At 46.0% G+C, this 24,831-nt stretch overlaps 8 protein-coding genes across 8 annotated transcripts; 4 read left to right on the forward strand and 4 right to left on the reverse strand.

The window, feature by feature from the left end:
* Nucleotides 1-659: 659 nt before the first annotated feature.
* F4822DRAFT_423468 (uncharacterized protein) lies at nucleotides 660-1,948 on the forward strand. Its single transcript, XM_051459978.1, has 3 exons — nucleotides 660-1,233; nucleotides 1,292-1,508; nucleotides 1,560-1,948. Exons 1-3 carry the CDS (start codon nucleotides 848-850, stop codon nucleotides 1,749-1,751), a joined length of 795 nt encoding a protein of 264 aa, XP_051308344.1. The 5' UTR covers nucleotides 660-847; the 3' UTR covers nucleotides 1,752-1,948.
* A 2,947-nt stretch (nucleotides 1,949-4,895) lies between these two features.
* On the reverse strand, nucleotides 4,896-6,497 carry F4822DRAFT_435437 (glycoside hydrolase family 18 protein; the record flags this gene model as incomplete). Its single annotated transcript, XM_051462179.1, has 5 exons — nucleotides 4,896-5,465; nucleotides 5,596-6,020; nucleotides 6,116-6,165; nucleotides 6,225-6,323; nucleotides 6,373-6,497. 5 exons carry the CDS (start codon nucleotides 6,495-6,497, stop codon nucleotides 4,896-4,898), a joined length of 1,269 nt encoding a protein of 422 aa, XP_051308345.1.
* A 5,234-nt stretch (nucleotides 6,498-11,731) lies between these two features.
* On the forward strand, nucleotides 11,732-12,418 carry F4822DRAFT_441798 (uncharacterized protein; the record flags this gene model as incomplete). Its single annotated transcript, XM_051462902.1, has 1 exon — nucleotides 11,732-12,418. The coding sequence occupies exon 1, from the start codon at nucleotides 11,804-11,806 to the stop codon at nucleotides 12,416-12,418; it is 615 nt and encodes a 204-aa protein (XP_051308346.1). The 5' UTR covers nucleotides 11,732-11,803.
* Nucleotides 12,419-13,893: 1,475 nt separating this feature from the next.
* F4822DRAFT_435441 (uncharacterized protein) lies at nucleotides 13,894-14,343 on the reverse strand (the record flags this gene model as incomplete). The annotated part of the gene is made up of 1 exon (XM_051462180.1): nucleotides 13,894-14,343. The coding sequence occupies one exon, from the start codon at nucleotides 14,341-14,343 to the stop codon at nucleotides 13,894-13,896; it is 450 nt and encodes a 149-aa protein (XP_051308347.1).
* Nucleotides 14,344-14,713: 370 nt separating this feature from the next.
* On the forward strand, nucleotides 14,714-15,151 carry F4822DRAFT_435442 (uncharacterized protein; the record flags this gene model as incomplete). The annotated part of the gene is made up of 1 exon (XM_051462181.1): nucleotides 14,714-15,151. One exon carries the CDS (start codon nucleotides 14,714-14,716, stop codon nucleotides 15,149-15,151), a length of 438 nt encoding a protein of 145 aa, XP_051308348.1.
* A 3,835-nt stretch (nucleotides 15,152-18,986) lies between these two features.
* Nucleotides 18,987-20,232, reverse strand: F4822DRAFT_441800 (uncharacterized protein; the record flags this gene model as incomplete). Its single annotated transcript, XM_051462903.1, has 4 exons — nucleotides 18,987-19,176; nucleotides 19,226-19,431; nucleotides 19,487-19,586; nucleotides 19,639-20,232. The coding sequence occupies 4 exons, from the start codon at nucleotides 20,230-20,232 to the stop codon at nucleotides 19,012-19,014; spliced, it is 1,065 nt and encodes a 354-aa protein (XP_051308349.1). The 3' UTR covers nucleotides 18,987-19,011.
* A 269-nt stretch (nucleotides 20,233-20,501) lies between these two features.
* F4822DRAFT_435444 (uncharacterized protein) lies at nucleotides 20,502-20,837 on the forward strand (the record flags this gene model as incomplete). Its single annotated transcript, XM_051462182.1, has 1 exon — nucleotides 20,502-20,837. One exon carries the CDS (start codon nucleotides 20,502-20,504, stop codon nucleotides 20,835-20,837), a length of 336 nt encoding a protein of 111 aa, XP_051308350.1.
* Nucleotides 20,838-21,015: 178 nt separating this feature from the next.
* F4822DRAFT_435445 (uncharacterized protein) lies at nucleotides 21,016-21,525 on the reverse strand (the record flags this gene model as incomplete). Its single annotated transcript, XM_051462183.1, has 1 exon — nucleotides 21,016-21,525. The coding sequence occupies one exon, from the start codon at nucleotides 21,523-21,525 to the stop codon at nucleotides 21,016-21,018; it is 510 nt and encodes a 169-aa protein (XP_051308351.1).
* Between the last annotated feature and the right edge of the window lie 3,306 nt (nucleotides 21,526-24,831).

A 24,831-nucleotide genomic window follows, 5' to 3' on the forward strand; every position in this document is an offset into this window, starting at 1 on the left:
GATTGTCCTGTACTTGAGGGGAAATATGACTTAGTCCAGTGGGTTCCAACGCGGACGATATCCCTGCTCGGTGTAGTGTGGCCTAGTATTGATCCTGTAGCATCGAATTGATATGATCAGGGGAAAACTTGGAGTACTCGTCTCGGCTGCTTCTTCGTTTAGATGTAGATGCAGTACGATAGGCAAAGTTAGAAGCAAGTGAAATCTCTTCGAGAAGTTGACTCTTGACCTTTCCGAAATCTATTTTAGTTAGGGACGTTGAAGCGGGAGATGCCCGTTCTGCTTACAGGACATCTTCCGAGCCAGACACGCTTGTATCAAATTAGTCCTATACTTTCGACGGATCCTTTTGTGATGCAGCTTCTAACATTCAATGTTGGACATAATGCACTTAGGCCCTGGGTACTTAGGTACCAAGATCCATAGCTTGGAAGATTCGATTGAAATTTCCAATTGTTGGGAGAGATCTGTGCGGCTGTGCCTACCCTGTAGTTACCTAGTAGTGGGGCTACGAAGCACAGTGGTCCCCTCACACACTACATCTATGGATCCTTAGATGGATCCCTGCACCTGTCCCTGTCAGCCCAGGCCCAGCCCGTCGTTGCATCCACTATCCGATGGTGGACCGCCCCCCTAGGTACCTAGGTACTGGAGTCTGATAACAACGAACCTCCCCCCTCCAGCTACCACGTATTGACCTACCTACCTACCCACTAAGGTCCCTACCTGTTGCTCTCTAGTTAACAAAACTTCATCTTTATCTTGCCTTGCAAATACGCTTCCCACTTTCCACTCCCTATCACACAAAATAAAGTCTTCTGCACGTTCTACGAAACCATATTTCGCAATGTCGCAATCAATTCAAGACAAGAGACGCCAGCTGATCGACAACATCGATGCATATGTCGATTCCCTTCATGGAAAGGCACTGTCCGGTTTTGTCGAGGAGACTGGCATGGCTAATCTCAACGTCAAGTATCATGGCATTGACGTCGACAGCGGAACGCCTAATGATGGAGGTCCAAAGTTTCTAGATCTGAACTCAGTTAAGGAAATGAAGGAGTTGGCCGCCAAACAAGGAAATCTAGAGCAAATCTCCTCTCAGTCAAGCCGACATCCCTACAATTTGGACGCTGCGGAGAAACTGGGAGTTGTTTATGACGGTTGGCACGAGTCAATTCAACCTGTACCCGGGGAGAAGCAGAGGGAGCCTCCGCTATGGAAAAAATTGACGTGAGAGATCGTTGCAAAACGACACCTATGTGGACGAATGGACTAATGTAAAACTTAGTGGTGATCATTATCAGTATAAAACAGACGAGCTCGTGTGGCGAAGCATATTTACCCTACGTGTTCGCGACCATTCTCGGCCAGATACCGTGTGCTTCCTCGCAAACAAGGACCTATTCAAGGATAACCAACTCTTTGTCAGCGAGCTCACATGCATCTTGGGGAAGGCCAAGTACGGATTGGCACATCACGAAGACGGCAAACATCTCATAGTCCCTGTGAGTTGAAACCCCTTAGCTCTATACTATATATGACTTATGCAACTCAAGGTTACCGTCGTGTCAGCTGCGGGCAGACTGGCCAGAATTGTTCAAGGCTATGTTGACCCCAACACGTTCGAAATTATGGTGCGGGTGTCGGAAATCGTCGACATCGACAGAACAGACGAGGAAAATAAGGAGGCAATCCTGAAGGTCGGTTGTTGGTTGTTTGGCACTCCATCTGAGGAGACTACTTCCTAGTTAGACTGCGATTCTCCTGAGGCCGAGTATGAGACATAGCCCATACAAGCGCGAATATGTTAGCTAGATTGCAAGATACACCGGGTTAGCTGCCTGAAGAAATTGACACCTCATTGTTGGCATAAGTATTACAAAATACGTTCCTAGGTACCTGGTACATAAACAATTAGGGGTAGGGTGCGGATCTTAACCCTGTCTGAGTTTAAGTGCGAGAAGTTCCATCTCCTCATCCTTATCCAAATATGTACTTGTAGCCATGAAAATCCCTGTGCTTTTCTTACGTCTCTGTAGCGGAAAGTATTCTATGATGGCAGTTTGATGATTTACTACAAAATGGCGCTATCAAGGTTCATCTCCATTCTCTAAGCGTTTGACATGTGACGCGCTTTCTTCAGAGATGAAGCCGGAGTTAGCGCCCAAGCTTTACCGTCGGGGTGTATGACTAGAATTCTATTTTCTATCATGCAATCTCATCTTCGGCGACGTGAGGGAAGAGGTGGGAGGAGAACCGGGTGACCTTGTCGCCCAGGGGATCCGCTCCTAGCCCCCTAACCGCCCACCATACGGTCATTCTCTACTTAGGTACCCAGGTATTCAGAATTAACCAGCTGATGCCACTTTAATCGCTTAGCGTGTCTACGCAACGTAGTCGTGGGGGGGGGCAGAATGAATATCTCTCAAAGCTGCCCGGGTTCCTAGTATCTAATCACACCACATCGATAATTTCGGTCCAACACCTCTTAGCACGCCAACGATGTCTTTCAGGATGCTCCGGATAGCCGTTTCGCAATGCTACCTCGGCCCTAATGCCAACTCCTACTACTTTCGTCTAGCTACAGCTGCATGATATGAAGGGCTTCATACCGCAACCATCCATGTAAGCTTACAAGCTGATATATTCTCTGCGGGTCCTCTATGATAGGTACTCTGCAATACTACACACGAACTGAGACTCCGTATTCCATAGGTATCTAAGAAAGTAGGCAGGTTGGTCTCTTTTCGTCGTCGGTCTCCAACCTGCCAGGAGGAAGCCGACAAGAACCTGACGCAGAAGCACCTTGCATACGTGGCTTATTCGGAGCACATATGGAAGTCCATTCAATCGGTCATCACTCCACTTCTAGGCAATACCGAGGGTGTCCACCCGCTAGCTATGCACTGTCATGTCGAAGGAAGGTAGTAAGTAGCTCTAGTTATAGCAAGCTGGAGCAAGTCCAACAGAGAAAGCAGCGGTATCAATGAATCTAGAGAGAGCTGAACCTCTGACTATTGAAGGCGCCAATTGCGGTGATCACAAGGAGTATGTCCTCCTAGGTACCTAAGCAGCAATTCCCACTTCATCTCGGCTTACATAGGTACATACCTAGGTAGGTCCCTATAAATACCTTAGTGTTTGGACCCTGGCGGTGTGTCTTCGTTTGTCTTCGTTATATCTAAGTTCTATATCCTAGCACTATCAGTCACGTCGACAGGAATCTACTTTTGTCAAAACTTACTAACATGTCTGCGACTACGATAACCTCGCTACCCAGCACTCTTTGCTGCCTCTACTACCATCTTTGAACACCGTTATACCTCAGCTGAGATAAAGTCCGCATCCAAGGCGGGTGACCAGCAATACGTCGATTCCCATACCATTTGGAAATCCCCTATAGCTCCATTTGATCGTTCAGGCGCTCCCATTTCCAGTCTCATCGTTCCCGAGAAATACCTTGAGGAAGCTCGGAAAATGGCGAAAGAACTTCCTTCTTTGTTAGCTTACTTGGATTGGGTCAAAAAACATCCTAACAAAGTTCCAATGGGCACTAATGCTGATTCTTTGGGCCAATTTGTTCTCGTTCTCCAAAGCCAACAATACACAAATAGTATGAGCGACAGTGCAGATGGCCCAAGCAAAACCAACTTCAGCCCCACCATGACTAGGAGTCGGGCACGTGCGCTTCAGTCTCGACCCAAGACTCCAGTTACGCCAACCCCTTCGCGTTCCGGTTGGGGGGGACGTGAGAGGTCGGTGGAGGATGTTGATATGGATGAAGGCGATGATGAGGATATCAATATGGAGGATCAGGGAAGAGACGACGACACCTTCCTCGTGGGCTCGTCCCCGCCTGAGGTTGACCAAGATTCGCCCATGACCGGCGAGGCTGCAAGACTGGAAGGTACTGTGAGGAGCGAACAAGAGGTAATTATCTGCCTCATCAACTTCCTCAGGGCCATGCGCAACACAGACGAAAAATTGGAGCGTGTGTCGTGGCATGCGGATCAACAACAGTACGCAGTCAAGGACAGGCACGGCAATTTGGTGTTCAACGCCGTTGTGGATGGGGTCATGCGTATTCAGGGGAGCGATGTGAGACCGGTATTTCTTGAGACCAAACGAGGGTTTCGCTACGCCAAGCCCGACGGCGCACCTATCAAAGTGCAGGAGTCGGGCCAGTTCTTCGCATATGTTGCCAATATCCACAAAGATAGCATCGACAAACTACGGGAGCGTAAAGAAGATGGAAGGTATGATGACACACTTATCCGAGCCAAGAATTGACGTTACTAATGTGCAACCTGTTTAGCGTACTTTGGATTTCTATGTGCAAGAATGAGACCCGTTTCATTATAGGGAAGTTCTCCCCAGATTGGGCTGACATGACGGCCGACCGGGACGCCAAATTCTCCTTGTCGGAGGCGACTGAGATTGGCCCCTACAAACATTATGATCGAGACTCTGTGTATGAGCTTGGAATCATCTTTCTAGCCATCAATCTTGAAAAGAATGATAAATTTTGATTTCCTGACGTCGTTGGAACCATACCACCAAGCGCGGGTCTTAGATATTTGCGGTGGGACAGCGAAGGGGGAAGGAGGTCGTGATAGGCAACAGCAGTTCCGCAGAAGAAGATTCCGATACATACCTATTCTAGTCGCTCTTTACATAATTTCGTTTCGGTCGTTCTTTAAATAGGTACGTATTTATAGGAAGTTATACATGACAAGGCTTGCTGCAGATTCTACCCGCATGTGAACCTGTTCAGGTACTTACTTAGGTACTTAACCTCTGGTTGATAGAACAATGTAGATAAGGGGGGTCGGCAAAATCTAATTAACCCTTATGATCTTGTACTACCAAATCCTAAGGAAAAACCAAGGAGCTTACGTCAAGTTGTTCTTGATGTTGTTGTACCGACTCGTGGGGTAGCTGAGGAGGTTTTGCGTCTCGTCGAAGATTCCCGCCCTTCCCTGGCCACTGAACGAGGCGGCGACCAAACTTCCGTTGCCGGGCCGGTCGCCTGACGCCTCCCAGAACATCGCGCCGCCGAGACCCCTGTTCTGCAGGTACGAAACTTTGTTCTTGACCATCTCGGCAGTATCATAGCTGATCAGCTCCTCGGAGACGCCGTCGTAACTATAAGTGGCGCCGGCGTCTGCGTCGTGTATCTCAGCCGACCCCTCGCGCGGGAGCGCCTTGTAGTCCCAGACGCCCTGCTCCCAGGATCCCCGGCCGACGCCCGAATACGATCCTCCGAGACCGTGACTGGCAGCCTCAAAGGAACGGCCGTATAGAGGCATCCCGAGCACGATCTTTCCAGCCGGGACGCCGGCGCTGATGTAGCTTTCGATGGCAGCATCGGTCGAGTAAGGCGTGGACGTCGGGTTGTCGGGGTTCGGGTACAGGTTTGCCTGGTGGCCGCAGGTCGCGTCCCAGGCGCCTGCGTAATCATACTACAGCCATACGAGTCAGTCATGCCCTCTTTCGGCAAAGGATTTTTGGAGTGGTCGTAAAGGTTATCGAGCAAGAAACCAAGGCGTGGACATGAAACAAAAGGTACAAACTGTTTTAAAAATTGCATACAGCCATTAGATTAAAGTGATCGAGCAGACCTGCCATCTGGCCTAGCTTCATCTTGTTGTAGTTCTGAGGACCGGCGGGAACGGCGGCCGTGAGGAGGAAGTGGTAGCCGCCGGCGTGCCGAGCGGCATACGCGTCAAGCTCGCTTCGCACGGTCTGCAACAGAGTAACCATGTTGTCGGCTTGGACCTCGTCGGCTGGGTATTCCCAGTCGATGTCGAGGCCGTCAAAGCCCCAATCCTTCATCAACGTCACGGCAGACTTTGCGAAGGTAGACCTAGTTGTCAGGGTGCTAGCGGCCTTGGCAAAATTGACCGAGAATGTCCAGCCCCCAATGCTTAACAGTACCTTAAGGTGTCTGTTCTTCTTCTTCAGAAGGTAGAGTTGCTTAACGCAGCCGTAAGCGTCGTTGTCGACGTCATTCCACGCTACGACTCACGATTAGCCGGGCTATCGCTAGCGTTTCGATATCGTTGGTATGAAACCACTCCGAGCGACGTGCGAGGACGAGCGGTTTACTTACAGTCGTTACCGTAGTGCTTTTGGAGGTCGGCATAGGTGTCTGAAGAGAAGCTGTGACGTATGTCAGGCTTTGAAAAGTTAATCTACTTATCAAGTCGAGAGAGTCTTACACGGTCCCGTCGGGTAGAAGATTTGCGAACGCATAAAGAACCTGGTTCACCTGGGAAACCGGCAGCTGCGCTGGCTGATAGTCCCGCTCGTAGATGCCCCTGTGATAGCGTCAGTCGAAGGTAGGAGAAACCCCAGAATCTGCCGAACCAATTGGTAAAGTATACGATATTTTGGAAACCCGAGCTTCGCTTCTCCACTTCCACCACTGGGTCTGCCAGCCCTAGAAACGCCTGATGAAGCGAAGTTGCCAGGAGGATGTTCACTAGGAACATGGTTACGGAATTTTTTTTGTCTTTGGATAATTCTCTTCGTGGAGGTATTAATAAATACTGGCGGAGAAGGTTAGCTTAGTGAAGCATGAGCTTAGCTCTTCCGGGAACGATCGACATGTTATATGATATAGATAGGTAATGAATGGTTACTTTCGTACGGCGTGGCATGGAGAGACATCTTCTGGTCTCATTTTGATCTGTTTATCAAGAGATTCCGAAACTGGGCCACCTCGTTCCGATATTCAATCTCGGCTGTGGTCTCTGAACATAACCTCTATAGTAGATGTGAGAATATGGGTGTATCGGAACGGAAGTTGTACTTGTTTCTCCCTTCCTTTACTTTCCCTCCCTTACGAAGCAACCCTTATTTTACATAAATTGTTAACGTTGAAAATAGGCATATACTGTAGGGAGGGAGTCGTTCTTTATCGAGATATTTACTCGACATGATAAGCCATACTACAAGCCTTTAATACCTTGAACTAATGTTTCGTGATATTGGCCAAGAGAAAGATAGGGCGTCGAGCCAAGGCGAAGGGAGGACGACATCGAAGGGATAGACCCCTTATCAGCCGGTTAGAGGCCGCGCCCCGACAAAAACACCTGCTCCCCAATTGGGCCAATTTAGGTACGTTACGGCGCTTATTGTATCGAGGGGAGCCCTCTTCCTGGACTCGAGGACAAGAAATGGTCCTAATCGTTCCGAATTCGCCGCACCGCAGCAAATCTGTCACCATCGTCCGCTTCACGCGCACCTTACTGGTGGTATATAAGCTCGCACATAACAGATAGTCGCTCATTCCACGCAGAAATAATATATCACCTACTATGTCTTCACTCTGGTATGAGAAATTGCTCATTGCCATTGTTAGAGCCCTGTCAGGCGACGCTCTTCTGGCCCTTGTCAACTACGGCTATATTTCTTACTTTGCCCTTACGGATAACCTCCGATGGGGATTTACATCCCTCCTCGGTCTCGGCGTGGACCTCTGGCACCTCTTCATCTCCACCCCGAAGGTGGTTTGGAATTTTCTCGTCTTTCTTCTACGGATTCTCTTCGGCCTAGCCTCGGAAGGGGCAGAGCGTCTACCCACGTTTTACTAGCCTTAAATAGGACAGTACGCCGTCCTGGCTTTCGTACTTACTACGGGCGTCAACGAGCCCAGCATGTGGAGATGAAATATGCACGCGCGTCTTCCCCTTCGCTACATGACAGCCGCGCGATGTTTGTGCTGGCTAAGCTCTTTTCGTTTTGGCTACGGATGTGGCGGCAATGCTGCAGCCAATGCCAAGCAAGGATAAGCGAATAAAGGGAGGATAGGTTAAAGGAAGAACAGATGTTGGGGAAAAAATATAAAAAGAGAGGGTTATGTCACAAACCTATGCCAAACCCAGCAACCAATCATGGTTATACATCGGATCGTAGATGTGTTGACCTAAACACATCCAGTACGAGAACATATCCAAGACCATCCAGTATTTAGGAAAGACAGGGAAGAATGAATATATAAAGGAGGATCTCTTATTGTAGCGATCGGAAAAAAGTGCTCGCTCCGTTGATTCATCCATGCCCATGCCCAAAGAACGGTGGTGTTACCTGGTAGGTAGAATAGATCCTCGGGCCGACCTTCTTAGCTACTTCTAAACCCGGGCCGATGGCGAGTCGAACTACGTAACGCCTTCGCGCCAAGCAATGGTTCTGTTCTTAGACCCCTAGCTATTTGGGGTCGATAACATCTCCCGGGTAGAGAGCGAATCCGACGGTGATCCTCCCTTTCTTCGGTGGGATGCCTGCTTATCACATTAGTCTATTAGTTCGACAGCATTAGCGTATCCGAACTGCCGGGTCATCACGATGAATGATTGACAGCGAAGGGCTATAGTTGAAGGGGGTACATTTCTGCCACTGTAGTGCGAAATCTTCGTTCGTGCCAGCCGGGATCTTCGTTGCGACGGAGGCCATGGTTACGTACACGTGATAAATACTTGGGATGATGAACAAGGGGGGACTGAAATGGGGGAACTTGGGAGATGGGCTACAGGGTCACAGGGTCACATCTAGCCATCGATCGGATATGGTGAGGTACGAGTCAATAGAACGTCGCACCCAGGTAGCCACCTAGCCGAGCCACGGCACCTATCAGCAAAGTACCTAGGTAGGTATTTATATGTTTGGTTAGGGTTAGGAATGCGTTGCTTCACTCCTTGCGGTCCTACTGTCACTTATGTTACGTTCCAAGCTGCGGGGTAACACATATAATACAGAATTGGGGAACAGTGACCAACTGGTCACTGGGAAGCTTTTGCTTTATGGCTCAACTGGTTGTCCCCAAACTAGTTTGTGACAACTTACCTAGGTAGATACTTAGGTAGATATAAAACTTGTAAAGTGGCGTGACGGGAACAGCCACGTTTACTTATTAGGTAGGTACGTAAGAATCACCATTGTCGCATTGTAAGCAACACGTATAGTATACGAAGGTGAGAAATTAATAGGATTGAGTACCTAGGTATGGAACTATTATAGAATCATACAATATGATAACGTTTTATCCGCGTAAGAGAGATCCTCCATCGCCCCATAAAGATCCGTCTTGATGATCTGGCCAAAGGAATTGAGTGTAGTGTATTGTCGGGATACTCAAGATTAGTAACAGTTCCTTCCTGAGTGACGGTATTCCAAGGAAACCCGTCACGGTCCACGATGTTTGGGATCCCGGCCTGGACGAGGTGAATAGGGTTAGATTGTTCTTGTTACAGCATCCTTACGACTAGTCGAAGGTTGCCTACCTACCTAGTACTTAGGTAGGTAGGTATTTAAATAGGTATATAGGTGAAAATTTGTTCATCTCTAGCGAATTAACTACCTAAAAAAACTCCTGTTTGACGCCAGCGTTACACCTATTCCGCGAAGCAATCCCGACGTAAATCGGACGAACCGAAGAAGGGAGACGACGAGATCCCGGATCGCCATGGGAGTAGAGACGAGTATTTGCTGGATGGCAAGACCTAACCAGAAGAGGAATTCGTATGCCCAGCGCACACCTCTAGCGATCATCAAGCAACAAAGATAAGCGCAGGGTATCAAAACCAACCAGGCGGCCCAGGGGAAGGTCCAAATGGTAGTCATGAATTCGTGTTGATCCAAGGAGGAGACATGATTAATGGTAGCTGATAAGGTTGATAAAAGAGTAAAGTATTTGTAAGATATGAACAGGATGAGAATAAGACAAACCAAAAATGAGATTATATATATACTCTCTTATATATTCTTACCCATGTAGGTACCGCCGGGTAACCCTGAATCGGGACCTCATTCTATCAATAGTTTCAATGGCGGGGGGCCACGAAACTGAACTGGACCCAATTCAGGGATCGAGACGGAAGATAATATATATTTATACATATTCGCTTCAAAGCCCATTCCCTGACCCTATCAATCCTTAATTTCCTTCTCATTCCTCCTTGGAAATCATGCGTTTTGGCTTCCCGATTCCATTCTCCATTCTTTGGATGGTCGTCTCGGCGAGGTTCGGCCAGATACCACCAGCCAATATAAGCCGGGAACAGCTAGGAAAACGATCGATCATCGGAAGCATAGATGACAGCATCTCGACAACAATCTCTTCCTCGGATATTGCCATCGAGGTTATAGTTGATGTGCAACTCCAAAACGGCTCTGAATCCGGAGCTAACCAGACGACTGCCCCTTCTTCTACCCAGTCCTCGCTACTATTGGCAGCCCACGAGACCGCCGGGACCACAACATCATCGCTATGCCAAACAGACCTCGTCGGCCTTTCCTCTACTACCATCTCATCCTCATTTAATACAGCAACGACTTCGCGAGCCAAGACAACGCCTGTCGCCATCGTCCCATTTCCACTCTGCAATGCCACCTCCGTTCTCGAGCCTACAAGGACCATCTCGGCTTCTCGATTTTCCCCCTCCGACCCGGCGACATCGCCTGTCGTATTTATTGGCCGAGGTGTACCATCTTTGAATGTAAGTTCTGGGAACACTTTTCTGGTACTTTGTATACAGTTGGCGGTTTTCTTTCTTTGGTAACCACCGGTTTCTTCAGCCTAGGTTGGGTTAGGTATTCTAAATATCTAACGCCTACGGGAATGACGGCAGTCTCCATTTACTTGTTGCCGTTTAGAACACCGCAGCTACCAACAATATCGGCGATAATAGTATGTAACGAACCTATACCCTTGACTGGGTATAGCCGTTGCTAGATCAGCTGATCCGGGATGTCTTGATTTGAAGGTAACAATACTAGATGGATCCTGTTCGTCAGAGAGGCATGGAGTCCTCACTATGTCTTTCGAAGCTGAGAATAGTCTTAGATTGATAACTAAAGAACTATGAAGAGAGTGACTAGTTACATAGGAAATGCTTGTGGTTATATAGTTATTCCTCCTTCCTCTCTTCCTAGTATCTGAGGCTGTCGTGATCTGATTGATCTAACTGATCTATCCATACGATTAGATCAATTAGATCACCTAGATCATGTGTATGCCGTGGTTTAGCCGTGATTGGTTCGTGGCGCTCCTTCCATTTATGTCTTCTCGACCGTCTCCTTTCCAGTGGATTCTTCCCTAGTCCGTCCTTCCTTCCATTACGTGCTTCCCTTCACCAATGCTTCCTTTGGCTGAACTATACATATGGATATTAAAGTTCCTACGATCGTACTTCTCCCGAACTTGGGTGGCCGAGGTAGGTAAGGTGAGAAAGCGAAGTAGGGTAACTAGCAGAAATCATCGTAGTGTGATGCCGCCGCGAGCACGATCCGACTGTAAAATTTGGAGTAGCCCTACTACAGCGTCCACACCACGGCACCGGTCGCGGCCAAATTATCCGATGACGTGGGTTCGAATAGGCCGTCGCTTAACTTGATGGTATGGAAGTAGGCGACATCAGTGCTAAGCAAGCCGAGTGGCAGCCAGGAAGTACGTTCTTGTGAATTTGTACATGGCCATGGTCTCAATCTCAAGACGGGGCCCGCGAATTCAAAGGCAGGCGTATAAGAGAATATCTTGCTGGCGCAGCCGGTTTCCGCTACTACTACATACCTTTGTAATAAAGCCAACGCCTTAGTAATTAATTACTTGCCTTGACCTTCTTTTCGACCTCAACACGACCTTGCTTTAGGACCCGAATAACGTCCAAGGTTAGTACAAAACAAGGACCGGAAAAAACTATATTAAAAACTATATATTTTATTAAACCTTTCTTGATATATTCAATCAATTAACAACTAATTATAATAATCTGAATATTTTCATGATTAATAAATTATAATGGCTGATAATTCGAAACTTCGATTTCCAAATGAAATCAACACGACGATTGCTCGCGATATAGACGACATCGGTACGCTCGCTGTTGCTGTGCAGAATGAATTGCCGGTGCCGGATGACCTAGTCGATCGTGCTAGATTCAGTCATATATGGAACACGGTTTTCAATAAGAAGGATGATCAGAAAATCTTGAACAAGGCTATGGAGAATGGAGCATATATTTATTTAATCGGAAAAGATCTTCGTCATTTGTACGACGGTCTATATAAGATGCCTCCGAACGCGCCAGACACGTTACAACTGATATTAACTTGGCTACCGCCGCTTGAGGATGACATTACTTTGCGGCGAGAAGAGAAAATTTTTCAATACGAAATTAAAACGACGACATCCAGGGTCAATATACAAGTCCTGGGGTGGCCGTTATATAGGAAAGAATTGGAAAAGCATATGCCGTCTGTTACTAGAGATGGGGAGATCGAGTTTATCGCGTTTGATAATACAGGTGGTCATTTCTTTCCCCTCAATCCTGAGATGGCCATTAGACTATGTACCGTGCCTCCAGCTTTCGAGGAAGAATATCGAAAGAAATATGAGGCTCAGAGAAATAAGTAACCTATAATAACCTACTTCTCAGTAGGCCCATTATTAACACATCTCTTTCTATATTTCTCTTCTTCTATTTTCTCTTTCTCGGCGGCTATTTATTCCTCATAATGAACGTTAACTGAACTGGCTGTGGGTTAGATAGGGGTAGGGATGCGACGCAAAGATTCATGTACTTTCAAGGTTAATTGATTATTTGAAATGGTTTATTACCCTCATTAGGTACCTAGGTAGTTACAAGCTCATATGTCATTGAATTAAGCACATAATTGGTACATGCGGACACCAGTCGCTTAACCCGTACCGAACTAATGCAGCCCGATATGGGATCAACTGTCCAAAGCCGGACGCCTTGTTCAAGATACACAGTCGAAGCGTTCGGCGGCTGAGCTCAGGATATGTTTCTAAGTCTCTTTTGTTCGCGTGTATTGTCCAATCCATCAAAAAGCCAGGATCACCATTGGGGGGGATGTCGGCTTCCGACCATGGTCCGTCGGCCTTTCCAAACACCGTTAGGATGATCTTCTCCATCTGCTTGAGCTTGATCGATAGAAGGAGGGAGATCACATCCTGGAAATGGACCCGGATTATGAAGAGGTCGCTGTCGAAGTGGGTTGGCAGTATAGACGGCGGATCCGCGGAGGAATCAACGTCGGGACCCATGGTCAACCTGTCGGGCTTTTGTCTTAAGATGATATCCCGACTCTCCGCGCAGACACGCGAGAGCGGATGGGATATTCCAAAGAAATATCCCCTTTTGTATCGTATAGTTATACCCAATGGATCTTCGGATGCCATCGCCCAGATGAGATCGCGAAGCTCTTTGGGTAGGCAACCAAAGGATGGAAACCTATCCAGAGTTCGTACGAACGCCGAGTTTTGGGCACGTTCCATATAGGTTTATTAAATAGAAATGAATACAGAAATGATCACGACGTATATATGCCCATAATTGCGGTGATGCTATTTTTGTATCTGTAGATACATAGGCAAATAATTCAAATAGCTACCTAAATTGTTAAAGATAATATAGTATAACTTAGCAGCTAACGGGTAATTATCAGAAGCATAGTTAGAAAATCAGCTGCTCAATTTAGTGACTTCGTTTATTTATACGGAGGGATAAGGGATAAGCGACAATTCATTATGAAAGTACCGTTCCGGCCTACCTCGATTGATCCTCCCTTCGAACGTAACATGAAGGGAGAGTTTACTCCCTTCTTCCAACGAATCCATCGGCATTTAACGCTGGCCCAGTAGACTAGGCTCTTTTACTTAGGTAAGCATGGTGATTACGGCCATTGAAAATGGCGTCCATAGTGGTTTATGGCAGTAGTTTTTGCCTTATAATTTACGCCAATTGCTAAGCTTGCAATCGGTGTTTATATATGCTAACCTAAATTAGTAAACTTAGATACCTAGGTAGGTAACTACGTCGGTATACTATCTTAACTAAAAATACAATAAGCACATGGACAATTAACCTAACCTGATAAATCCATCATCATCATCTCATCCATATGATCATCTCTTACATCTCCAACCATTGACTCCGAATGAAGAAAACAATCCATGGCAGATAAAGGCAAAGGCACGCGTTTAACGGAGACGTTATAACCGTATGGGCTGACGCACAGTGTGGTGATCTGAGATTCTCCTCGGGTATCAAAAGATACTTGAGGCCATCGACACTGGTACCACGGATAAATATGGACGGTGACCCGGTACGTTTGGTTGGGCTTGATATCGACCAATTCACCGTACGGAGAAGGATCTTGTAACTCGGATATGATGGGATACCAGCTCTCGATGAAATCCTCCGTTGTCTCGGCTGTATATAGAAGAGATGGCGAGCCGGGTAACTCGAGGATGACTCGAAGGCCTTTCCACGGCATCCTGAACATGTTTAATACTTGAAATCGGAAAGGTGCCATTTTAGCGTCCTTATTCTAAGTCGTACCCTCTGTATTAGTAGAGGACACGAAAGATGATATACCTACCTAGGTAAGTAGATATGGTATCTTAGGGTTAAAGTGGGCTATGATGGTTTAAATATTTACATCATGATTTCGTCCCTTTTTTAGGAGACGGTTTTCTGCTTATTTAATATACCTACCGTGGTTGGTTTATGAACCTACTGGGACGAGATATGGGACTAAAAAGATCAAGATACGAAATGTTTGACTATTTAGGTACCTAAGTACGTGAATAGTCGTAGCATTTAAGAAGCAGGTAAGCGCCCACAACGAAGCAAACAACATAATAGTCTTCATAATGTACCTACCTACCTAAGTATACCACAACATGCATTTAGCTTCAAATATCAACCCCTATTTTCATACCAAGTTCCTCCCCGCAATACCAGCACCAAACATAGTACCGCCATTACCATTATCGCAACGACGTATGCTTCAAATCGTCGAAACCCCGGTGGAGAAAGCGCAGAGGGAAACCATTTGCTGGCTTCAAAGTCAATGTAACTCGCTCGGCGAAGAGAACATGAACCTTCGACAGCAGATTCTGGAGCTGAGAACTAAAGGAACGGAGACTACTGAAATAATCACACGCTTGTCGCAAGAAATCGAACAGAGGAAGAGAAAAGTACGGCATATCGCGGAATATGTTACCGGAGCATTCCGGGAATATATTGATGATCCGCGAAGTTGGTCAGCGAGGGAACACATGAGTGTGTACAATGTCATTGACGACATTCTTTCCATGTATATGTATACCGAATTATAGCTGTGCGGTCCAGCGTTATACAGTAACAAGAACAGGAATGATAACCTTCTTTCTTAAATTTTACGTTCCATATCATTGTACACTAAGGCAGGACTGAGCAGAAACATCAGAATACTTAGTGCATACCTACCAAGGCACCTAGGTAAGTAAGGTAGGTACCAAGGTAGAGGTCTCATCCCTTCTGTCGGCAGTCGATTCCAAATGAGCCGACAAAGGTGCTATCTCTTCACTTCAAGCATCAGGACGCAACCAATAACCTGATGCCCGAGATTTAGTCACGTATGATTTCTTGGTAAGCTGTCTTACCTATTTCAAATGCTCGAAATAGAATACCTACCTACTTACCTACATATGTACCTAAGGAGGTACGTACAACTTTAATAATCTTAGAGTCGGAATGTGTAAAGAACACCGCTGTTTTAGTCCACACAAGAGCCTCGTAGGCCCATAACGCGGCAAAACTGTCATATTGCGCCTCATAGTCCTAGTTATCGTCTCCTCTGCCTCTACCACGCGAGGACAAGAACGAGGCAGTGGTCTATTTTTGGGGTCGAGGACACAAATATGGATATAATATATATTAGTAGCCTAAGACGGATATGTGGTATACAGTAACAGATGCCCATTGACAAAACGTTCGTATGTATGTATAGCATCATAGAGCAGTCGGCATCTTCATTAACAACAACAACTGGGATACGTTTCTACTGGATGCTACCTAGGTATGGACATAACCAATCCATATACCTTCCTACATCCTCACGGTTGGACAAACTGCAGCCCGTTCTATTCCGCCACGGATACTCTATGTCCGTCCCTTCTGGACCCGGCAGGCGTCAGCGTGAACACGGCTATGACGCAGGCTGACTGTACCTGGGAGAGCCTGTTTCCCTCGAGTCCAGCTGCTGCCGAGAGCGAGTCTCCAGCGCAACGGGCAGATGGGAGCGACAAGGGGGAGGATACGCTATACCAATTCATCGACCCCGCGTTGCAGCCAAATCGAGAAGTCGGTTTCGGCGTCGGCAGAGCAATGGTCTAACCAGACTAGAAGAGGGACCTAGTGGGGAAACAGGCCTCCCCGGATGAACTAAGAGACCAAACGGTCATGTGACTATGTGACCATTAGGATCTGACACGTGACGGATCAATGGTGATCCAAGAGGACTAATCACTAGGGGATCAGTTGGATCAGTGATCCAAGTGATCATTGGGATCCAATATGGATATGTGTGGACTTAGAATATGTATTTAAGAAAGAAAAAAGACCTCCTAAGCGAAGGAGAGAGGCAGTTCTTTAGTTATTAATCTAAGATTATTCTTTCAGCTTGAATAGTGAGAGGACTCTAAGCCTCTCTGACGAATATTTCGCACTTGACCTACTACTCGTATTGTTACCTTCAAATCAAGAAACCCCGAATCTGCTGATTCAGCAACGAATATACCCGACTGGGTATAGGTTCGCCACATAGAATAGGGCGACGCCGTCGCTAAGGCTGTTAAGATAGTCGAGGGTGGCCTGAACGACGTAATATGCGAGACATAGGCGATGATGGAGAGAAGCAAGACGCTTCCAAGAGCAATGGCATACCACTCTGGGAGCTCCATCTCAACAGACGCTTGATGGTCACTTAGGAGGCGCTAGGCCAGCCAAGCTGGAATAAGGCGCGGTTAAATAGGACTAGAACAGCGACCAGAAAAGAGGCTCTAGGCATAGTCATACCTACCCATCTAGATACCGTGCTAGCGCAAAGTCGTCTCATCTCCGTGGCATTAGGATATACTTGAAGATTTCCATGTCGCATAGAGATTGCATGCATGAGGGCGTAGGATATCCCGAGCAAGCGAATCGCTCAAGGACGCTGTTGGTTTCATCTGCAAGAATACCTGTGAAAAGTCCGGAACGATTCGCCAATATACCCCGCCTTGCCTTTTTCATGTTCCTGACTTTGGAGGGAGGCTCTGTCCATATCGGTATAACATTGGGAGACCTGGTGTGTTGGGATTAGATGGAAGGGTCGAAGGAGGAAGCCGTCAGAAGCGCTTCTCAGTCATACACAAATTACAGGGCGACACGCCCTTTCCATTATGTTCGGGAACAGGGGATGAAGAGGGAAAGTTCTTAACGTAGCCTAACTCATATCGGGACATATATGAGAGCCGTGACACTTCAGTGCACGCTAACAGCCGTCCCTCGGAGATCCTTGGACTTATTGCTTTTTCTTATTAGCGATATTGGCGATCTGATGTCCTCCTGGCCGATGTGGCCTTTTCCAACGCTTTGTAAAATAAGGAACCTTAGTGCTGCGACCTTTTTCAAGGCCTGCCTAAGCAAAATTTGCGCGGAACCCGGCATAGGTGAGAGAGGCACGCAGGGTTATCGATGGAGAGGTGATATGTCCCGAGTAAGCGAGTGGCTCAGGGGCGCTATGTGACGAACCTATACCTGTGTCGGGGTATAGTCGCGCTGAACCTGCTGGTTCACTAAGTTATTGATTTCAAGGCAAACCGTACAGGTAAGTGATCAAGTGTATATCAAGGCGTCTGTTCGTCGGGGAGGTCAGAATTTCTCCCACCCCCTTCGGTGTAAGATGAAGCTGTAGTTTGTCTACATCATCACTAAAGTGCTACAGCGAAGCAAATTGTTATTGTCCACGAATAAGTCTCGGTAGACCTCATGTAATATGCAATGTGCTCCGCTCCATGGAATGTACGACATAGATTATTAAATCCATTAGAGTGGTTCACTGTAAAATGGTACAAAGCTTTGTCATGATCTCCTTGAGGCCGGTAGCTGCCTCGCATATCCTCCCCAGTCACCGCGCCAATACAGTTTCATTCCTGTCGTGGCGTCTTCACCTGGGCCCAATCTTTTTATTCAAGGTTCACTAGTGCTATAAATCGATGCAGAGAACGATCTGCCGGATCAATCATGGAGAATGATGATGGGTGGCTGGGATGTCTTACGACTTATGATTATCTAACTACTTAGGTAGGTATAGAGCATCAAACACCGGCTTTATGCAGATATTTAGTACCGTCAAAAGGAACCGCCTCACGATGATATTAAAATTATTAATAAAATTATACAAAGTAGATCAGGTGGCCCGCCGTCTAGATTGAGAATAGGATTCTGTTGATTGTGGTCAGAGATGGTTGATCATGTCACGACCCAACGTCCCCTATCGAATACGGCCTATTCATTCTTCTGTACCCAGAATCTAGGGAGATAAAATTGATTGCCGTTCATATGACCAGCAACCGGATCTATAGCCTCTAGACGCTCTTCTTATATTCTTATATTTGTTTTGAGAACGTCTCAGACTTATATTTCGTCTTGTTATCTGATGAAGACTGGCAATCGAAGAATCGGCAACTGGGTTTCGCTAGGCTAGCCGGTACTTCGGAAATGGATACGACATTTCTAGATCGTGTCCGGGAAGTGATCCGGGGGCTGCGTGTCCTAGAGCATGTACCGCATGTTTATCTAATGCAATCCGAGGAAGCATTTGTCGCCGTTACCTTCAAATCAAGAAACCCCGAATCAGTGGATTCAGCACGGCTACACCCAGCCAGGGTATATGTTCATCACAAGGACTCCAAGCCTCTCTTACGAACAGCATAACCTTTAATCCTATCTCTACGAGCACTGTTAAAACTAACAAAGAAAACCACGAACAACCCAATATATCCAGTCCAGGATATAGGTTCGTAATAAACCCCTTATATATTACTTTTATCCTTCGCGTACTTATAATAGTTTATCAACTCGACTAGAGTTATATCCCGAGTCATTCAGTCCCGACTAATTGACTCGTCCTTTACTATATATCGAGTCGCCGAGTCGGTCCCGTGACTATCTGTCACGTCATGTGTCTTAGGAGAGAAGCTTGTGTGGGTCGCGACAGTTCCAGGCCCTGCGTTTCTGTTGCTCCTGCATCGCCGTACGCACGTCTCACTAAAAAATTGGCTCGGCACACAATACCTTTAAGCCAGCTCGGATGCCAATCTTGTTGCAGAAGTGGGAGCTATAGCGAGTTAGCCGCCGATGCTTATGGTAGATGTACGGAATTTTACATTCGCTAACTCGCTTATCTTCGATGCCCACGTCGTTGCCGACAGGAACTCGACGGCACGGGAATCCGCTGGCCAGCGTTCTAAATCCTCTATGCCGACCGCGCCATCATCTTTCGGATACCCCTGCATCAATTCCATTATGACATTTCCCAGGTCTCTGATGTCCCTCTTAGAATCAGAAGTAGCGTGAGATTCTTCGCACCCCCCTTAAACGTTTAGCCGGCTAAAGAATAAAATAGGATAAGTCGAATTATAGCTTACATATCTTAACGGTGCCGTCAAAATCGACCAGGATATTGGAGCATGTTAATTGGCCGTGCTTTAAACCCGCTTTTTCCAAATAGGAGAGTCCATCGAGGATCTGATATGGGTTAATTAGTATTGGCTTAGAAATTGCATCTAGGGAAACTAACTTGGCCTATAATTGCTGTCAGATCATTTTCGTTTAGGAAGGGAAGTCTCAATTCCAAAAGCGATAAGGGCATATATTGGAAGACAACGGAATAGCGATTCTCGATAAGGAAGACTTCTTGCACTGCGAGGAAATGCGGGTGTTTAATTTTCCGGATAGCATCTATCTGGTCGCCACTAGCGAAATCTTTCATCATAAAAAGTCCCGAGTCTTTGCCCTTAGAAGTTATTTTTTTATAGTCTAGCACCGTGATGCGTCGTTCGACTCCGAGCGTTAGTTCGCCGATCTTCTTGTACCACTCCTCGGGCTGCTCGGGAAGTTCTGGGATAACGTTTCCTACTCGGGCACTACGCTTCAAGTGTTTTGGCGGAGGTGCCGCGGGGGAATCGCCAGGGTGTCTCTTCTTTCTGAGAAGCCCTAGAGTGTCAGCTTTAAGCGAGGGCGCGCCACCGCCCCCTTTATGATCAACTCTGGCCTTTTGAGTGGTCGGTGGAGGAAAGCCTTTTGGATCGCTGCTAGGCGCTGCTGGTGGTTGTAATGGATCAACGCAAGGCCCGCCGCCGGGAAACCTGGTAAGGCGATGATCTGTTGCCATGGCAGATTGCCGATTGAATTTGGGTGGACATTTCAATAGCTAATAGCAGTTCAATTTAAAGGCCTATCATAGCGAGGACCTTAAAGCAGGAATGTCGCGCCAAATTTGAGGCTTGTTCCGGGCCTATTTCCGGGCTATGGATGCTGGAATGTCAGGTGGGAGTCTACGCCCTGTATCTTAAGGGTATATAATATACTGCTACGAACCAGAACCTAATTCTAGTAATTTAAGCTCTTAATATAGAATAATAACTTGCGTCTATTTTAATAATGGATTCCGCGAGAACTACCGTGTTGTCCAAGTCGTCGGACAATTTCTCGTTCGACATTTTGGCCCATCGATTCGATCATCATCAAGCCACAGGCCGGCATCATCAAACGATCGAGAGGATCACAACCGAGAATATTCTTCTATATAGTCTTATCGCCGTCTATCAGAAAAATCAGTCAAAGTCAGCCAATATCTTAAAGCAGGCAGAGAGAGAACTCGCGAAAATGGAAAAAGCAATCCAGCATTACGGTGACGAAAAAGTAGCTGCCGAGCAGGATTGGTTGGCATTTTGGGGAATCGAGAAAGTCCCCGTTACACCTAACGGCTGGATCTAAAGGAGAATATTCGAACAGTTAAATATCAATATAATTAATTAAGATATGCTTATTATATATTGATCCCGCTGCGGCTAATAATCCTAAGAAGTCCTTTAGTATATATAGATAATCATAATTTATATAAGTAATTTAATCGAAAGAAAAATAACAAATAATATATGTTAATATAAATATATTAATCCGATAGGTCCGTCATCGTCTCGTCTCTATTCTCTTCCGTGATATCATTGAAAGCCTTAAAATCCGAACCAAGGTGAGAATGCTTGAATTCTTCATCCCTACTCAGCATATCCATAGTCTTTGCCAGACAATCCATAGCAGATAAGGGCAAAGGTTCTCTCTTATGATCGGATAGGGAAACTTTATAACTATCTGGGCCGAGACAAAGCGTAATGAGCCGAGATTCCCCGCGAATATCAAACGAGATCGAAGGCCAGCGGCTCTGGTCCCACGGATTCGTGTACACAGTCACCCGCCACCTCTCGTCAGGATTTATTCCGACCGATCTTTTCCAGGGGGAAGGGTCTTGTAATTCGGACATCACAGGGTACCAGGCCTCGATCGGCTGTTCCGTCGTCTCGGCCGTGTACGCGAGGGACGGCGAGCCGGGCAGTTCGAGAAATACCGAGAGCCCTTTTAAGGGCTTTCGAAATACGTTTAGCACTTGGAGTCGGATAAGCGCCATCGCGATAATCGTTAGGAAAGTTCGAACCTATCCAGTAATATCAAAATGAAAGGATAGCGAAAAGGCACGAATAAGCTCTTATATGAAACCGTAGTAGACGCGCCGACATTCAAGGTTCGGGTCTTCCGTCTTTTCAACCACAAAACGCGCCCCTCTTTTTGGTTTCAAACGGGGACAGAATTCAACTCCCTTGGGCACGTTGCGCGGTATGCCAAATCTTGCACAGGGCCTTTTTAACGGCGCGAGAACAAGATATGGGCAATCAAAGCCTGAAACAGGCTATAATTATGGTGAGAGGCTATCTAGGAATCTCCGATGTGTACGACCGTTTCTAGGCTTCCCCTAGGGAGCAAGATATAGGCCTGGGCTGTTCGGCCACATGTCATCGCTTTAGGCTCCTAGAGCCGGAATCCCATATAAGAAGCCATGATACGCATCTCGTCTCGTAGTAAGTGGTATAATAATACCATATTCTGCTATACGTCGAACACATAATCACCATGAGCATCGAAACATACAACTCCGAAATCGAGGAAAGCGAGGTCGAGGGTAAGTAGCGTGAGCCGTCGTTCCATATGTTCTGATATTAGGGCTAATAATCTCTTATCTCAGAGATAGAGTCGGACGAAGTGTCGGACGACGTTTCCGATAGCACCGGCAGTCTCGCAAACTTTGTTGTGCCAGATTCCGACGTGGACGAATCGGCGGATCAGGATCCTTACAGATTAACTGCCAACTTAGCTCCAGTAGTCACCGCGATTCTAGGGCTCCAAAGGTGTATGGGCGTACTGCGTGACTCGGTGGAATTGCTATGTAAAGATATTAATCGACTGTCCGATCGATTAAGGACAGGTCCGGTCGGGCTCGATACCGGCTTTAGCCAAGATGGAGCAATGGAATCCAAAGACGAACACGTTGTTGATTAACTTAACGCCTAAAGAGGCACGAATCGATATAACTGCTATGACCTACTCTTACAATATTATATAAACCACCTTGTATCACGTTTAATCCGTAATTATGTAACCAAAATGGTCTTATATAATTTAAATGATTATTATTATGTTGTAAGCTATTTTATATTCTTTTAATTTCATTGCCTACTATATAAGTGATATTATATTATAATCCAGTGGGATAGTAGAATGTCTATTTTTAATATATTTATATAACTTACTATTAAATACCTATATACATCCCCGTTTTTTATAAAGCCCATACAATCTTGTAAACATAGATAAGTAAAATACCATTCATATCTCTGCGGTACTGTGATATGCCCTATCCATTCCTTGCTCTTATTGTTACTTTTATAGCAGTGGATTTGGATTATTCGATAAAGCTATACTAACTGGTCGAGAAATATGTCTACCATCTTACAATCCATTTTAGAACAAATAAAATAAGCCAAGATACCATTAAGCCTCTAGTTAATATTCTTCCACAGCCGTAAATAGCTGTTAAATATGCGTAAGAGAATATCTCTAAGCTCTAATTAAGGACGGAATATGCCATTATTATAATATTCCTTATCATATAAAAATAGGCCTCTTTTAATAGGTTAAACCTTTAATATCTCTTAAGACCACTGTTTATTTATTATTATTATTGCTGTTTTTATTATTTAAATCGCCTCATACCGGATAAATTTACTAAGCATTAAAAGGGCAATAGCTCCGAAGGGACGGCTAAGTTCGTGGATAAGCATAATAATGCAAGATATAGGACCAAGGACTTTGTGATAACCCTGTTTTGGGGTATGCCGGTGTTATTTTTTCCTTCTATGCCTTTGTAAGTACTGAGGTAGCTATAGTTATAAAAGCATTTAGTTATATTCGTCCTTTAAGGTTAATAATATTTACAGATAGCTCCCGGTTCCTTATAATGGGAGAGTAATTATTCCGATGGCTTGAGACCGTATTAGTGAAGGGCATGATGGTCCATCTTTGTGGCCTACTATATATAAATATTCCTCTATCGTTAGATTGGATCGCTCGTATTCCACTCGTTACGCCCCCCCCCTTTAAGGCCTGAAGCTCGAGTACTAGGTAGTTATATCATCATCTGCACCATACCTTCACCAACATGCATTTACTTCCACATTGTACGACAACTATCATAGCCATAGCCGCTCAGTTTATGCTTCTTGGCCATCTTATCAAGTTGGTTGCGTGTACACAGACCACGGTCGGATTAGAGGAAGGGCCTAGCAACGCCCGCCCCGCCCGCCGCGACACGGAGGTCTCGTCCAGCCAGTTCAGCCTATCTTTTATAAATAATTAGAAGGAAGGTTCGGTTGTGGCTTACGTATCCGGACAAGACAGCGCGGGATCCGTTGTCTTTCTCACTTCGAACGGAACCTGGCATTCCCCCGTCTCCGTGCCTAACGCCGGCTCTCAGCGAGTGGATTTGGAACGTGGAAGTGTTGTTCAGATCTGTTGATGTAGAAAGTTTGCGGGTAATGCTGGAAGCGACTAAATTCCGCGTCACAGTCCTCTAAGAGTCTGTCTCTCGCCGCCCGGATATCATCTATGCTTTGCCACCGCGTAAGTGGGATGCGTCTTTTGTCAGGGTGAACAAGCAATATAGCCTTCTTATAGGCGGCTTTGATTTGAATCCCATCGTAGCGACCGGGTTGCAGCCCTATGGCATCAAATGGGCTGTATATTGATTCCATTGTATTGAGGAATGAATGGTTTATTTCCATTATATATTAAATATCCTTTTAAAGGATCTTCTTATTTTCCATTATCTATGCCTCTGTAATACCTATATTAAGTTATTATGACCTTTAAATGATAAAAGATATATATTTCTAGTTATATGTAATATAATGAACCCCTTTGCACGGTAGTCTTGGATCCTAGTTGTGATCCAATCGTATCCGAACCTTATCCCTTTATCCCTTTGATTCTAGGCTGGCTGATGGCCGCGACTAGTCAACTCTCGGGTTAATGTTAGGAGATACTAGCATTGCCAGTTCAACTGACCCATCTAAACCTGCAAGTGGTGATGGATGGTCTGAGCTGATAACATCCTTACTTCTAGGAGCCTGCGTATAGAGAACCAGAAATAAACGGAGCATAAGTTCATAAAGCCTGCTTTTATGGTCCGGTGTTGTTTGTGAAGGTGCGGCCGATAATTGTTCAGATAGGAAAATAACATGGCTCAGGCCAGCCCTCTCTCTTTCAAGACAACCTGGTATATAGTTATCGGTGGTTATCGACCCTTGAATTATTGGCGAGTTTGGAGGGGTCAGTGGAGGCGAAGGACATTCGGCAGGAATTGATATATGATTCATTGTAC

Source organism: Hypoxylon trugodes (assembly GCF_022578975.1).
Source record: "Hypoxylon trugodes strain CBS 135444 unplaced genomic scaffold F4822scaffold_20, whole genome shotgun sequence".
NCBI lineage: Eukaryota > Fungi > Ascomycota > Sordariomycetes > Xylariales > Hypoxylaceae > Hypoxylon > Hypoxylon trugodes.